The sequence below is a fragment of the Carassius gibelio genome, chromosome A2 (assembly GCF_023724105.1).
Source record: "Carassius gibelio isolate Cgi1373 ecotype wild population from Czech Republic chromosome A2, carGib1.2-hapl.c, whole genome shotgun sequence".
NCBI classification, from domain to species: domain Eukaryota; kingdom Metazoa; phylum Chordata; class Actinopteri; order Cypriniformes; family Cyprinidae; genus Carassius; species Carassius gibelio.
In genome coordinates this window covers 19,746,612-19,763,796 of record NC_068372.1, presented here as the reverse complement: position 1 = coordinate 19,763,796, position 17,185 = coordinate 19,746,612, and the positions used below count along the sequence as shown (strand labels likewise).

General features: G+C 37.9%; 2 protein-coding genes across 2 annotated transcripts; both read right to left on the bottom strand.

The window, feature by feature from the left end:
* Window positions 1-342: 342 nt before the first annotated feature.
* LOC128030263 (ran-binding protein 9) lies at window positions 343-13,107 on the bottom strand. Its single transcript, XM_052617743.1, has 14 exons — window positions 12,382-13,107; window positions 8,579-8,690; window positions 7,946-7,998; window positions 7,460-7,627; window positions 7,163-7,185; window positions 5,694-5,878; window positions 5,441-5,553; window positions 5,116-5,224; window positions 4,879-5,033; window positions 3,926-4,067; window positions 3,406-3,527; window positions 3,091-3,242; window positions 2,805-2,916; window positions 343-1,580 (listed from the first exon to the last, which is right to left on the bottom strand). Exons 1-14 carry the CDS (start codon window positions 12,596-12,598, stop codon window positions 1,450-1,452), a joined length of 1,794 nt encoding a protein of 597 aa, XP_052473703.1. The 5' UTR covers window positions 12,599-13,107; the 3' UTR covers window positions 343-1,449.
* A 246-nt stretch (window positions 13,108-13,353) lies between these two features.
* Window positions 13,354-15,424, bottom strand: LOC128030284 (E3 ubiquitin-protein ligase RNF182-like). The gene has a single exon (XM_052617772.1). The coding sequence runs from the start codon at window positions 15,262-15,264 to the stop codon at window positions 14,518-14,520; it is 747 nt and encodes a 248-aa protein (XP_052473732.1). The 5' UTR covers window positions 15,265-15,424; the 3' UTR covers window positions 13,354-14,517.
* Window positions 15,425-17,185: the final 1,761 nt, after the last annotated feature.

Below are 17,185 nucleotides of genomic sequence, written 5' to 3'. Positions count from 1 at the left end.
ATTTAAAATGGTATCACTTAAAAAAACTGTCATTAAACAGTTTGATTCATATGGTTTATTTTACGATGTGTTTATAACCTTCCTGGATCATTTACATTTTGCTTACCTGGACTTTCGATGGAAAGACAGAAACCTCTCCGGTTAATACAAATATCTTCATATAATGTGTCTGAAGATTAACCAAAGTCTTGCAAGTTTGTAAATGAGGACATCATTTTCACTTTTGGGTGGACTATTCCTTTAAGTACGTGAGAAGACACTTAGTTTGGCATTATTAATGCTCTTTGTGGTGTAATCGCATACATCCGAACGCTTGCTGAAATGTCAAAACAGACCGGTATATCTCGTTCAACTGGGTATTTACGTTTTATTACTGAAAATGATAAGACAGTGTTGATGACAATACTGTACCATTCTCCTTGTTTTAAAAGTACTGATGATCTGAAGGATTGCCTGGTAAACAAGAGGAGAAAAAAAAAACAATGGAGCAGGCTTGCCTCTCTGGGACTGGATATGACCTTAATTTCACCATGTTCCTGTCGCACATCCAAACTGCACAAAAACACAGTGCAGGCAACAACGAGAGAACGCCTGAATATGGACTTTTTAAAACTAGGCATAAGAGATCGGGTGGATGAAAAGACCATAGACATCAATACAATTACAAATCAACGTGTCCGAAACATTGCATCAATCCTGCAGTGCAGTTGGCAGAGGGAGGGTGCGCTTGCACAAAAAAGGGCATAACTCAAGACAGCTCACACTAACGCTCTACACTAAATACCACTACTAAGGATGACTCCAGCAGTGTTAGGTTTTCTGGGTTTTAATTTTTTTGATCTGTAAGATAACTAAATGTTCCACTCTTCGTGTTAATATAATTTCAATATTATTTCTTTTTTTTTTCTTTTCTTTTTTTAAATGGTAAAGTACACAAGCTGAGACCCGAAAATAGCAGGGCGTTGCCGCGGTGGGACCTTAGTTATTCGGGCTCGCTCACTCTGCCAGCTTTCAACCAAGAACAAATATATCTTATATGCAAGTCTACTGATAATAACATTATGTCATAATAATTTTCCTCATGCCTTGTAAATTAGGAAACAAACAATCAGAGCCTGCTGAACCCCCCACCCAGCACCTCCTCCCCTCCCCCAAAATAAAAAAAAGACAAAAGGAAAAAAAAAAGACTATAATGATTGGGGAATTTATCTGACTTTTAAGAACCCCTCTTCCTAATGTGTCTTTAGGCCCAGTTTCGACCTGGGTGAAGAGGATCCAGTCTTGTCAGAGAGCCAGGATGGGTCTGGCCATGTGGAGGCTCAGTTCATCAGGCCGTGGTTTCAAAGCTGGCCCCAGTTATTTTTTTGGGGGGGTGGGGGGGGTCTGGGATGGACCGGGATGATGTGGGCCTCTTTCACGTGGTCATTTAAAGGGATGATTCTCCAGGGGTTAGTGCAGGTAATCATCCACTGATGCGAAGGCGCAGGATCCGCTGCCTGTGCGAGCCATGAGGGACAGACACTGAGCTGCCTGGCCGACGGCGAGTGCCAAGGGAGGCTGCTTTGGCAAGTTATGAGTCTCTGCATGAGAGAGAAAAAAGGATAATTAACTGCTACATATGCATGTTAAATTATTTGATGTAAGATTAAGCTCTAGTAAACAGTAATAGACACCACCATTCAAAGATATTTTTAAATTCATTTCTTTCATAACATTTCAGCAAAGATGCATTATATTGGCCATAGGGTACGACAGTCAGCAGAAGTGAGAAAAAAAGGTTATTACGTTTGAAACATGGATAGTTTGTATACAAAAACACATGGATTTGCAACAGAAGGCCTTCATTCATCCCCGGAGCCATGTGAGGGACACTTTAGTACAGATGTGCACACTTTATTTCACGTTTTCTGGACTGCTGAGAACCAACACCTGCTTACCCACATTGAAAATCTTGGAGGGGCCAGGACAATTTTTAATGTAACCCCGATTTGATTTGTCTGAAAGAGGAAAGTCACAAAACTATAAGATGGGAGTTTTTTTGCGCCACCGTACCTTTCTGAACCGAAGTACCCAGATGAAGAGCTAACTGCACTTGACCTTTCCAATGTGACTACGTGTTATGTGTGAAGTCGAGTTAGTGCAAGTACGGCTGCAAACAATTAATCGATTATCTTTTTTTTTTTTTTTTTCTGTCTCAGCTGTTTCGATCGCTCCGGAGCCTGGAGCACACGTATTTTCTAGCAATTCAAACTTACATAGCAGTCAGTTCATTATCAAAACAAATACAGTCAACTAAACATTTAAAAGGTTACATTGGTCAGTTTAAATAGACCGTAGAATTCCGGTCGACTCTGCTGTTATGCCAAGGACATTTTTCCTCATATGAAGAAGATAATCTTTTCTGTCTATGTGCGAACGTGTACGTAGTTTACATTATAAATAATGGTTTAACATTCAAATACATTGCGAATATGGAAACATTTAGATTTGTGCCGAATGAGACCTGAGCAGTCATCTCCAAATAAATTTAGCCAGAGCCGTGCTCACTCGCCCTCGTCTGCAAGCACGCACGCGCTGTCATGATCTAATGCACAGCATCGAAGTCCATTATATGGAGAAAAATCCTGGAATTTTTTCAAAATGTATATGTACTATCCTGTTGTTCCTGACAATAAGCATCTAATTACTTAGTTTCAGGAAAAGAAGACTTGTTTTGGCTCAAATACACGTGCAGTATTCAATATTGTACGGAGCCTGAACAACATAGAGGAGTTCAAATATATGAAGACTAATGCTGTACCTACCTAATATTGCACTGTTGAGTGTTGAGCAGACAGGCTCTCTCTGGATGGAGTCTAGCTGGTAGCCCACAGGGCTGTTCCAGGGATCTGAATATGCCAGCAGACTGAACGCATCCTGCAGGAATGGAGACAATAAGAGGATTAAAACATATATATACACCTCCATGTTTGTAAAATTCCTTTTCTGTGTCAAGGGTATGCATATATTTTTCTAAATAATATTTGTTATTACAGGTACAAACACCACCTATATCCAACTTTTACAATGAGTGTATATTGAAGGCAGTACCTTGAGCATCTTCTTATTGGCTGAGTTTTTGCCCCTCTCACGGCGCAAGTTTTCACTCATGCTCTGTAGCTCTCGGCCGAACTGAATCATTCTCTCAATAGCTGCCTGGCTCCCTCCGCACAACTGCCTCTTAGACAGAGCACTATCCACTTCTGTGCACAGAACATTTCATTCATTTTAAATGGTACACGCGATTCATTTGCATAACATAACTGAATAAAAGTCACAAATGCACGACACCCTTTGACCCACAACAAATTGCATTGCAGATGCACAGGAATTTAACAGAAGAATGAGCCCAATTAATGTTCTCACCCATATCTGCATCACATTCCTCCAAGTCTATCCCGTGAGTAGAGCTGCCATTCAGAAATCCATTTGAAGAGGATTCAGACACTCCGTTTGAGAAGTGATCGACCTCCATCTCCACCTCAGTACTGCGAGGAAGAGTTAACATTTACACAACAGGCTTATTTTGTGCTTTACAGTTACTATGTTCTTATATCATTTGTCCTTTAGAATGAAAGTTGTGATGAAACAGAAGTTGTAACAGAGCTTATCTTTTGTATTATGAAGGTACATCCGAGTGGAAGAGATTATTGGGGGGATTTGGTTCTATCTATGGATTTTGAGATGTGGGCATTGCACTCATGAATGAATTGGACTTAATAATTGAAGAAAGCTGTCATTTCAGTTATGACTTTTTAAATATATATTACAGAGGCAAAAAAAATGTTATCATTCTATAACATGCATAAACAAATAATAGGGAATTTTTTTTTATTTCATGTCAACTTTTAGGATATTTCACTGCACTATGGAACAAAGACCATACCTGATGTTGGTCAGCTGGCCCCGACTGCCATTCAGGACACCAAGCTCGGGGCTTGGTATGGTAGGCGGACATGACTTGTGACTATGGGCTGAGGTGTGGCCTTTACTTGAAGAAACACCATTACAGTAATTACCATCAAAACCTGGAAAAAGAGGGAAGCACAAATGATCAGTGATAACATCTATTCATGATCAACAGGTCATTCTGGTCTAGAATTGGCCTCGATTTGAAAATGATTAAATCAGCAGTTCTCAACCTTTTGACCTCAAAGCCCATGTCTGTCCAAGACAATATTTGTCTGTTAAGCCGACATGTACAAGTGGTACTTCTGTTACGTTAAATGTGATTTCATTTCAATGATAGAACTCTTTATTTTTGGTATTTTTCAGCATTTTAAATCACACAAACATAACTCAATTTAAATCATTTAAAAACTTTTAGGTTCCCCCTGGTTGAGAGCCACTTATCATAATGGCTGTTTCAATGAAGACTACATAAGGGGCTAATGCACCAGGTAGTTAAAACGACTCATTTTTAGAAACTAGCAACCATGTTTTCCCTGGAGCCATTTTCCGTTGCTTTCGCACCACCAGTTCATGGACTTAGTACTGAATATGTAAACGGTGTTTAAACAGCTTTTTAAAAATGGTGGGTGCAGGAGTTTCATATGGCATACGTGCGGCTAATCAAGTACACTTACACCTCTGGTAGTCCCTATTGTGCTGGGTTACACCCTACTCTGAAGTAGGAGCTTATTTAGTCCCCCCCCAAAAATGTTTTCCTATAATTAAAAATGTTCCCAGTTCCTGCGGTGCGAGCACACCTCAAAGCAGGTACTTTTAGAAACTACATTTTTATTTCTCTGGTGCAAAAGCCCCGATTTTTCTAAGATCTAAAGTTTTTTTTTTTTCACCCATGCTGGCAGAAAACAAAATGGTGGATATAATACGTACTTGTCTGGTAGGTCTGGGAGCTGCTGGCTTTGTGAACAGGGCTGTTGAAGAGACGGGGGGACCCTGGGTAACTATCCTGTGACTTAGGGCTCCTCCCACCGAGACACCTGACCTCACTGTCAGTGCCATTCACCATCTCAATGAACTGCCTGACTCTGGAAAGAGAGAGAAATAGATACATTGTGTATATAGTGTCTTTGCTGAAGATTCCTGAAAGACAGCACACATCACACTTACTTCAACATAAAGAGGAGGTCTGGGTTTCTCTCTAACAGGTTTGGGTAAAGCTCTTGAGTGGTCTCTATGGCCTCTCCCATTCTGCCAGACAGGACTAGCTTCTGGATCTCTGCAATCACAAACATGACATCTTTACTCAGTACTGAGTTGAGAATGTTCAACCCAGAATGCTGCATGCTGACGTGCATTGATGAATCATTCAGATACATTCAATTCAATTACTGGATCAGAAACAGTTAATAAACAGTGCCAATACAATTTCACGTTGACTTTAACATTCAGACAGACTCAAAATAGCCTATTTGTGTTGTCTGGGAAGACTCACTCTGTCTATTTTTGATAGAAGCGAGTTCCTCATGTACGGCTTGGTCAGTTGATTTGGCAAAGGCCTCAGCGGTGGCACAGTAACTGTGGTGAACCAGATAGGAGGCCACCATTCTAATAAGAGAGAGTGAATATGTCAGAAAATATGCCACTAGTACAACCATTCATTACTTTTGGAAAGGTTTTAAAAACTAGACACTGGTAACTAGGTTGAAATAAACCTTACAAAAATACTCCAAATCAAAAGTTCTCACTTCTGAATCATGGCCTGCCATTCTCCTTCTCTCTCCCCAATGGGGAAGCGGTCAATCTGGGCTTGGATCTTGGTTCTCCATTCACGCATGTAATCCTCAATATCAAAGACAAATGGATGCTGGCCAAAATTGGCGTCCACGACCTCCCCTGGGGTCTGTAGACCCACTGTGGGATAAAGGTTGGGCTAAAAGCAAAATAAGCACATTTTACAAAATGCGTATTATAGTTAATGGCTAATTTAACAGTTTTTTTTAAATTATTATTAATGATGTGCATGTAAGCATAATGTCTAAAGACTTATTCATAAAACAAATGAAACTAGCTTAAAAGAAATGATGGAAAATGTTGCTGAGTTTAAAGTCTGTCATGGGCGTTTAGAATGAGATGGATTAGAAAAAAAGATTTTAATCAGATTTCAAATGTTGCTTATTGGTCAGATCAGGGCATAAGCACATATTAGTCATTTTCTGATGCTTTCTGAAGAATAACTCTGTGAGAGGTTCTGTGCTCATAGTCCAATAGAAAGAAAGGTCAGGGCTGCTAAACTGACATACTTCACAGAAGTACTCAGATTAGCATGAATGCTGGTTACCAGCCAACTGTGTTTTCTGCTCAATGGATTATTGTTTTAGCCCCAAACAGGCCTCTGTTCAGTTAGCGAGAGCAATGCTTGGGGGTTGTCAGTCCAACATCTTGAACGATGAAGAAAGGAAGGAAAGACAAAACAATAGCAAAAGGCTTCCTCTACAATATCTAAAAATATTACAATAGAACGAAAAATATACAAATGATCTATCACCCCTTGACCCTCAGGCAGGCAAAGACAAAAACAATTCTATAAAGCAACAAATGATGTGTCAATGCAAGTTCAATATTTAGACAACATTTTAACAAAAGACATGCATATAGTCGGCTTATAAACAGCATACATTTATCTGAAGAAACTATCAGAGTATACACTACATAAAACTATAATGAACAATAATATAATCAAACTAAAATAATCAAAATATACACCACCATTCAAAAGTAATATATAAGGAATTAACACTTTTATTCAGCATGGATACATTAAATTGATCAAAAATGATAGTAAAGACATTTAACGTTATTTGTCAAATAAATGCTATCCTTTTAACTTTCCATTCAATGAAGAATGCTGAAAAGTTATATAAAGACTTAAAAAGCACAACAGTTTTAAACATTGATAATAATAAGAAATGCTTCTGAAGGATCATGTGACTGAAGACTGGAGTTATAGCTGCTGATAATTCAGCTTTGAAAATATATAGAAAACTCATATTTTAAAATACAATAATATTTCATAGTATTGCATTTTTTTAACCATATTTCTGACAAAATAAATTATCAATTTGACCCTAGACTTTTGAATGGAGGTGTTTAATATAATATGGCACCAAAATCTTAATTTCAAACCCTGCAGAGAAGAAGAAAAACAGACACTTACCGGTAAATCTGTAAAAGCTATCCCTGAAAAAAAGAAAAAGAAAAAGAAGAATTGCATTAATGTTGAAGTAAAACCAAGATCCGAGCAGGAAACTGTGGGAATACATGGTGTTTAAATAGCCAATGCTTCATATCTCCTATAAACTACTAAAATAACCCTAAATGAAGAATATTCTATTCTTAGAGATAGTAGTATGCATTAGTATACATAATGTTCACTGAATTGATGATCAGTAATAAGAAAGGATATATTAAAAGAAAGTATTTGATCTTAATGAGCGATAAAAATTTTTACTACCAAGACTGTGGCCATTTTTGGTGTAGAAACAGGTATTGTTGATGAGGTTCACACAACAGCCAATCACATCGCCTGTTGTAAATGTGGGACCATAGGGCTGCCCAGTGCCAGATGAGCAGAAGGAGTGCCCGTCGTCACCATGGTATCCATATGAATGTTTGTCCCATCCTAAGGGCAGAACATTGTGCACATATTGGTGATTTTTGGAAACAAAGAACCACAAAAACTCCAGGAAAGAGCACCAAGCTCTCTAAACTCTTATCTCCCTGGCAAGCTGTAGTCTCACAGAGTAACCACCCAGTGTCTGTGCGTGTCAAAAGGTGGAGGATCAAGTTAACAGCCACTAGCTGAATATAAACTACAAAACCTGTCCATCTATAGTGATCACAGACATTTTAGACACAAACGACCTGAAAACATGACATAGCTAATGTGTAACTAGAAATAAAAGCCCAGTGACTCATCAACATCCGAAAGTCGATTTACCTGGAAGTCTGTTCATGTTGACCCCTTGAGCTGACAGGCCAATCCCCATGTACCTGCTCACAAAAACAGCATTTATATGATAAAAAGTTCTGCTTCAAGGGGGTTAAAATTGCTGAAAAGTATTTCAAATCAGTGTTATTTTAGTATCACTGATAACTCATTTTGTATTTAAAGCATTTTCATATTTTTAGTCAAGTGTTTGGTAATTTATAAAAAAAAGGTTTTAATTATTTTAGTACACCAAGTTAAATAACAAAAATGTTTTGTTTGTTTGTTTAGTTAACTATAATAACTCTGGACTGAACAAAAGCTGTCATTTTTCATGGAACAGGTCACTTTATGGGTGCCACCATGTTGAGATCAAATGTCCAGCATTACTAATACTAATTATTTCATCTCTGTAAACTTCATATTATCTGACATTTTCACTAACAGAATAAATTAATCAGTGCTGACTTGTAATAGAGAACTTCTACAAAGATATTAGTAAAGTAAAACTTCGGCATAATGCTACAGTCAAGCCACTAGGTGACAATAAAAGTGCAGGAAAACTTAATAAAAAAAAAATACTGAGTGCATCTTTAAAATTTTCCCTTTATAGTCATTTAAGAAGAAAAAGAATCTGTCACATACCCATCTCGTCCTTTACTGATGATTTTCACCTCAAAGTAATAGACACCGCAGGCAGCTGGAATAGGATGTGTAGCACGGACAGATGCCGCATCTTTTGGGGTCTTTCCATGACCTGAAAGACATAAACAATCATTTACAACTGCTGATGGTTTGTACCACTCACTAGGAACAACAGAACATGTGTAATGTTTTAACATCGCAAAAAAATATATTTTTTAGCTTTGAGAGTTATACACTTTAGGCTGATGATATTTGCCTGGCAACAGAAAAACACTGCACATTAACTGTGATATTTAAAAATGTCATGTGAATATGTACTGCTCTAAATTTGGGGTTTCATGTTTATTGCCATTTTTATTAGCAATAGCCACAACAATATCAGAAAATCATAAAAAAGTTTTTTTTTTTTTACTGTTATTAACAGTCAATAATATGCCTCCTGAAATAGAATTTTCTTACAAAAAAAATAACAAAACAGCTTGTCACCTCATTTAAGTCAAATACTTCAGCTGAATCTATCAGTTTTCAAAAATTCTCAATTTCAGAACAAACATGGCAGTTAATTATAAAAACCAAACCAACATCAAATACAAAGGTAGCAGTAAAAGTACAAGTACATGAACACAAAAATAAGCATATGCTATATAGCTCTAACTGTGTATCAATAAGGAAGAGTTTGATGTCTTGAACTTGTTGGCAGTTTTTTTTTTTTTTTTTCACTGTTTTTATCAAAACCGCTTCATATTAGCTATATATTTGAAGGGATAGTTCACCCAGAAATGAAAATTTGATGTTTATCTGCTTACCCCCTGTGCATCCAACATCATTACACATCAATGTATGGTCACGAGCCGCATGGTTTAATTTGTTTTTGTTTGTGTATGTTTTTTGTTTTTGTTTTGTTGTATATTTTAGCCGTGATTCCCATCCACTTGCACTTTATGGCTAACAGACGTTTGAGTTCAGTATCTCAGTTTGGGTTCTACTGAAGACACAAAAGCCCTTTCACACAGAGATTCCAGATAATACACGGGTAATCTGTCCCGGCAATTGCTCCTGGATCGTTAGATTTTGGTTCATTCACACTGCGAGTGATATCCCGGAATCTGTGCATGGGTTAGGGTCCCATAAAGACACATGACATCAGGACGTATAATGTATGTGTCGAAAACATTAGGCACGTTAACTTTCACTTAAACTGGCGAACGATCTCAGCTTCAGCGCAAATACTGAGGAACTACCTTATCTCTGCTTCATTACAGTTTGCACATATTTTTTCGGGACGTGTTTGCGTTCACACAGAAGGCGACCCGGCAATTTTCTGGGACTAACTTGCATGGTAAAAGGGGCTAAAGTCACCTACATCTTTGATGCCCTGGGGGTAAGCAGATAAACATTAAATGTTCATGTTAACACTTTAACACTCACCTCTGGCACAGCAAATGCATACAGTACATTTACAGCTATAGTTCACTGGTGTCTGAAGCATCAACCCATTATTTACTCATTATTAACACATTACTGGACAGACATAAAATAGCAACAACAAAAATAAAAAATACAGTACTTTTGTCAACACATTTCAAACATAAAGCCTTTGAATCATATTTGGCTCATACATTTCTAAGCCACTAATTGAAAACATGACAGAAACTTTGCTGAAAAACCTGTTGTACACATTCCTCTGGTGGTTCATGCTTTTTAAGCAACAAAAAAAACATTCTCAATTCCAAAATTACTGTTTGCTGTGAAATCTGAATGTGATTTTTATAAAGTGAACATAATAATCTTTATGTCATTACTAATATTTCAAGACAAGCCATTACTGGACTAAAGCAAATTAAGTTAACTAGATAATCTTTTTTTATTGTGTAAAAATGTATGTATCAGTTATCATAAAACAGGATTGTTGAGGAGCATTTATTTATATATATCTCTAAACCATCGAGTTGCATTGCATTATGTGTTTCCCCCCAAATTAAAACTACAGAGGACCTCATACTCATCTTACAAAGTCAGAATTTAATCTTACTTTTTGGTCATTTAACCTGTTAAATGTCACCCCGTCCCATATACGGGACGCCTACATTGACTGTACTATATTACAATCAAATCTAATCTAATCTTGACAAACTATATATCGTTGGAAAGGTCTAAGACTCCCAAATATATATTTTACCAATATTTTTTGTTAAAAATTATGTAGGAAAAGTAATAGATGAATTTATGACAAGAGTGCACCCTCAGAAATCTACATTACAAAAGGAGCTTTGACCTTTGTTTAAAAAAAAGACTTTCTCGTTGCCTTTTTCTCTATCACATTTTAGAAATCATCAGAAGTTATATATCAATTGAAAACACAAAATCTCAAAATTCATCCTTCAAAACCCATTTTAAAATCAGACATTGCATTACCATGTAAATGGCACATCAAAATCATGTTACAAAATGTTTTCAGTCATGAATTATAAAAATTTATGTTTGTATCATGCACATTCAAGTGTCAATCTTCAAAAAACGTGAGTGACAGTTAACAGGTTAAATAATAACAACTGCACCAAATTTTTATCCTTGTGTACAAACATCCTGTCACTATATCAGACTACATGGGTCATAGAATCCTGATGTATCAAATATATATTATTTAACACAATTATTTAGGTTAGGGCTCAGGCTCAAGAGTTAAATATATGGTGCATTTACCACTTTTGGTAACATTACCCCCATTAATAATCATTGTATCTGAATATATTCATAAGCTTATATGTAGCTTGTAAATTTATTAAGACATTTTGGCCTACTGGTAATTTAATGCAGTCTACCTGAAACCTACCTGTGCTCAGCACTGACTGGCCTAATTAATTCTGTGGCCTACCTTTATGACTCAGCTGAGGGAAATGGCAGAGACCTCACTGGATTACTGAGGTGTATTTAATATCTCAATATGGTAATACAATTATACATATATTACAACTTTTTATCTGCTGAATTCCTAGTAAAAGTCTTAAATACTCGCGATGGCAGAAAACCTGCCTCTGCAGATAAACACTCAGAGGCCTTGCTAGAGCTTCTGCGTCGGCCTCGATCACTACCTACATCAGCATGTGTGTATTAAAACACAGCCTTTATGCACAGATCATGTTGTCAAAAGAGCTGACAATGAGTGCATTTCAACAGTGAAACTCCATACAGTAGGTACTTCCGGAAATGACTAAAGCATCTTTATAGCTCGCTGCTGAAACTCACCACCATCTCCTTGCTATAATACACGAACTTAATACTTTCAAACTTAATACCTTCACCGTTCATTTTCAAAGACTACATGTTATATATATATATATATATATATGCACATACAAACATACATTGTTATGCATAAAACTTCAATTAAGAGCAGTAACGTTAGTTCAATTACTAGACAATGCTGACTGCTAGGAATGGTGCTAAATAATGCTAAAGGGAGGCTATTTTTATTCAAACATGTCGCAGTTACGTTAGTTAGTTATTAGTAATCAAAGTTTCAAATTAATTCGTTTACTTTTATCGTCTTATGTGTTGAAGTATCAGTCTAAATCGTTCCTTAATCGTTCGTAACGATTTTAGCAGTTTGTGTGACTAAAAATAGGTTTGATTAACAGACGAATATAAGTAACGTTAACGTACGCAGAAGCTAACAGAAGTGTATTTTTAGATCGTTAATCATAAGTACAACTTGAATCGAGCTAACCTGGCTAATGCCTTCAACATTTAGCTGGTAAACAACTCGGTGTTTGTGATCATCTGCTGCTGTTAGCCTCGGTTACCTTTATAATGGACCCGGAGGTTGTTTTGAGACAGGCCAATGTAGCTGAATTTGTCTTTGGGGCTCCAGGATCTGGGAAGTGGGGTCTCCTGCTCGTTGACGGCCGGGTAAAGGCTTCTAAGCCGCTGGTTGAGCTCCTTTTCCTGCTCGCTGAGAGCCAAGTCTCCGTGGACGACAACCGACATCAGAAACCCACAGCCCGATGACGGTCCTGACATCGCGATCCGATTCCTGCCGTCGATAACAACAGCTTGCCAGCTATTTTTAGCTGGACAGCTTTCTAACAGTGTCCAGTGGCTAAAGAGACCACTGTCAGACACGTTGAGAAGAGGCGTTGAGATTTCGGAGTTGTTTTATTCGGATCGACCGCTGGCTAGCCAGCCAGCTAACTGCGATTAGCCCGCAAACAGCCTCTCCGATAGAGTTAGCAAGACGCTAGACAGAATTGATCACGCCAATACCGCGAAACTGCAGCTTACAACAACATAACAGACAACCAGAAAGTTGATCCTTGTTATTTAAGACGACATCCAGCCGATCGAACAGACTATATAGGCTAAAAGGGACAGAAAGACAGCAGCAGAAGGAACCCCGATCTTTTGTTTGTTGTTAGTGTGAAATCCAGCGATCTGATTGGCTCTCTCAAGGTCCAGTCATACTTCCCCGAGCACTTGGTACATGACAAGACACGAGCTATCAATAACATGTCCTCCTTCTCGCTTGGGTTGTTATAGATAGTTCAGATGGCTGTGACAGTGAGAAAATTTATGCATACTTACATATTACAATGATTCCTTTATTTATTTAATCATTTTCATATATCCTGGGGCAATATAGTTATGGTGCAAATTATGGTCCCCTTAGGCATTGTTGAGAAAAATGTCTACTTCCCACCCCTCGATGTCCCTACTCCCTCCACACACAGAAACTCACAACACCTATTGAATCATCAGTTTTTCTTTCTTTTTTTTTAAATTGTCCATGCAACATAAACTACGAATTAAACTATTTTAATTGTTTCCCCTCAGCAGGGTCAGTGTATTTCATCTTGTTCAAGCAGCATCAAAAGTTTTACAAAACACAATATAAAACACAGCTTTATATACAAATGTGAATAATAGTGTTTTCCCCTACAAACCTTCACATTGTGTAGAAGTGGAATGGTATAATGTATCAAGATCTGAAATTTAGCTTTTCCAGATTTTGCAACAACTTACACAACTTACGTAATGAGAGCTGCATCTGATTTATTTTGGGAGGTAAAGTTTTTTTCCAAACTGTTTAAAGTACATTCCTCATCATTCTTGTGATACACATTAATGGTTCATTTGTGAATTTCTCATGAAAACATGTTCGGACACGTTTGTGTTTTCCATTCCTTTTTGTTCCAAGTGAAACAATGTCAAACTAATAAACATGATTATTAAATCTTAAAATATATGGCCTACCCATGACCCAGAATGTGGTATGTTTAAGTGCTTTATATTGAAAACATTGTTAACACTACAATAAGGTTCCATTTGTTAACATTAGTTAAGCACATTAGTTATTAATCTTAATTAAAGTCATTTGAAATCAAAAGTGTATCTGATAATACTTTTTCTAATGGACCTGATCTGACATGAACTCACAGTTGTATTTTATTAACTAAAATTAACAAATTAATTATTAAATACTGTAACAAAAATATTGCTCATAGTCAGTTAATGTTATTTAATGCAGTATTAACGTTAACTAATGGGTCCTTATTGTAAAATGTCACCCAAACATCCAATGACTAACAAAGTTATTGCATGTTAACTATTCAGACAGAGAAAATAAACATCAGCAAACCTAGAGTGGATGTCGTTATTGACCTGCCCATTTCAACCACTCATATTACAATCAACAATCATGGACAGTTATAAAAATAAAGAGAGAGAGAGAGAGAGAGAATAAATTTTAAGTATTCTAACATGATTAGAATTTTTATGATAGCATACTAAATTATATATGTCTACTTTTATTTTTTGTATTTCAGTTCAGTAGTGTACATTGTTTATCCAATAAACTGGAAAATGTACGAGTTTCCATAAACTGGCAGGACCATTAGCAAATCCAATCATTGTATCCATACATAACAGTTACACTTTGGTCACTATGGTGGTACACAGTCCCAAAACTCACGGCACAGGCATTGGCAAAGGCCGTACACCATGACAATGAGAAGACTAACAGGTACCAGACTGACCATCAACACCCCCATCGTGGTGTTCTGCATGATGAGCAGATAGACACCTAAAGGCAGGGAGCTGAAATACAGCAGCCCCAGCAGCCAGACCAGGACGCGTGCTAAAGTCTGGCACAGCAGGGCCGCACAGTTCCAAACTGTCCATCTCTGGGTAACAGAGGCCATGGAGTCCTGACTGGAAGAACGGTATGCCCTACCCGAACCTGGAATAATAGACTCCTGCCGAGGCTCCATAATGGTGATCACCACATAATTGGAACGAATCGAGGTGGGAGAAGCTGAAGCCGAATGTCCCACCAGAGAGTTAAGGTGTCTGGGACTGAGGAGAATCTCCCCTTGGTTGTCATTAAGGTTCTGGTGCTTCTTTTTCTGGATGGAGAGCAAGGCAGACACCAAGTTATACTCATCTGGTAGACTCTCTACATCTTCTCTGGGAAGGTCTGTGATGTAGCGGCAGAACGGACAGACCACTGCGTTCGGGGAGGATTCACCTAAATCAAGGATTTTGACAAGGCACTTGGCACAAAGACAATGGCAGCACTCGAGGACCTTGGGCCGTCGACTTGACAGGCTGTAAGCACAGTAGCAGATCTTGCATTCCAGATCCTCTGTGGTGGAGCCACCCACCACATCCTCTGGGAACTGTCCCATCATGTCTCCTTCTTCTCAACGCTTTCTCATCGGCTGGTTGTAGTCAAAGCTGTGTGGGAACATGGTTGCGAGGCAGCTGTTGGGCCACTCCTGGTGTCTGTATAGTGTCCTGTAAAGAACGGAGCATTGCCTGTACTGTGCCACGGTGGCTCTGGACGGGTTTGTGCTGAGGAACATTTCATGCACAGTGTGGAAGGGTGGGGAGAGGCCACCACCGAAAAGATAACTGTTAACACAGCAGTAGAGAACAAACACTGCAGCAACAAAGCAGGTCCTGTAAAACCAGGGCTGGAATTTTCTAGCCAGGGCTTTTGTTGCCACTGAAATTCAGACCAATTAGTGGCTCCACACTTCTTTCTGGTGCACAGTGCTGTTTTTACTCACTTGATGCAAGATTATTCCAAAGAAAAAGAGAGTATATTTGTCTGAAATCATGTTAAGTTCAGAATATATAATAATATAACATATTTTAAATGAATTTAATACTTGTTCCAAGCTGTCAATTTGAATGCCAGCCAGTTCAGAAGTACACAGTTCACAGAGTAACATCAAAAATTAGGTCATTGCTGTTCATTGAGCCTGTCTCTCAAAGGCATGTATTACTGAGATTTTACCATGTAAAATGAGAATTTACTTATCTGATTGATATTTATTCTGAAATATAATTAATTTTATTTATCATGCTCAAATAATTTTAAGGCAACGTGATGTTTCAGTCTTGGGGATGTGTTGGGGGGGAAAATACTTTTTTTTTTTTTTTTGCATGTTACCTGTTTGGATCTGTAGATTACCTTTAAAGGCTGTTTCTCTCTTTTTTATCATGCACCTGAGCCAGAAATCTCTACTTCATCTGCACATACATGCACCAATTTTTTTTTCTGATTGGGATTTGTTCATATATTATTGGATTTTATACAACATTTTATTCCTGAAAGCATGGTGAAAATGTTTCTGGATGTGATTAAAAGAGATCCAGAATCTCCTCTGTAAAAACCTCTGACTGCAACATGTCAGCAAAATGAAACAAGAATTTTGATCCTGACTTGATGCAATATTCAGGTTTCTGTTCTGGAAATGTATGCAAACTAGTGCATATTTAATTAGATAATGTCTAATTTGCACAAACATAGCAGAGCAAAATACTTTCAGTTCTTCACGTAATCAATCAACTGAGAAAGTATAACAAAAAATAAGACTTAGGTTAAGTTTGTGTCTCAGTAAACTCTTTTTTTCCTTTATCAAATGGAAACAAGTATTGCTTTGAAGTTTCACAACAGTGGAATCTATTTGAGGGTGATTGTGATTTTCCTTCATTTGTCACAGATCCTAATGCAGTTAGAGAAAATTGTCTAACTAGTTGAGAAAACAGTTGAGAAAACTGTCACATTCCTTGTGTCAAGCCACTCTTGAAAAACAGAAAGCGTCAGAAGCGTCTCAAGACAAAAAGGACTGGACTGCTGCTGAGTGGTCCCAAGTTAATTTCCCTGATGAAAGTAAATTGTGCATTTCCTTTGGATATCAGGGTCCCAGAGTATGGAGAAAGAGAGGAGAGGCACACAATCCACCTTGCTTGAGGTCCAGTGTAAAGTTTCCACGATCAGTGATGGTTCGGGGTGCCATGTTATCTGCTGGTGTTGGTCCACTGTGTTTTCTGAGGTCCAAGGTCAATGCAGCCGTATACCAGGACGTTTTAGAGCACTTCATGCTTCCTGCTGCTGACCAACTTTATGGAGATGCAGATTTCATTTTCTAACAGGACTTGACACCTGAACACAGTGCCAAAGCTACCAGTACCTGGTTTAAGGACCATGGTATCCCTGTTCTTAATTGGCCCGCAAATTCGCCTGACCTTAACCCCATAAAAAATCTATGGGGTATTGTGAAGAGGAAGATGCAATATGCCAGACCCAACAATGCAGAAGAG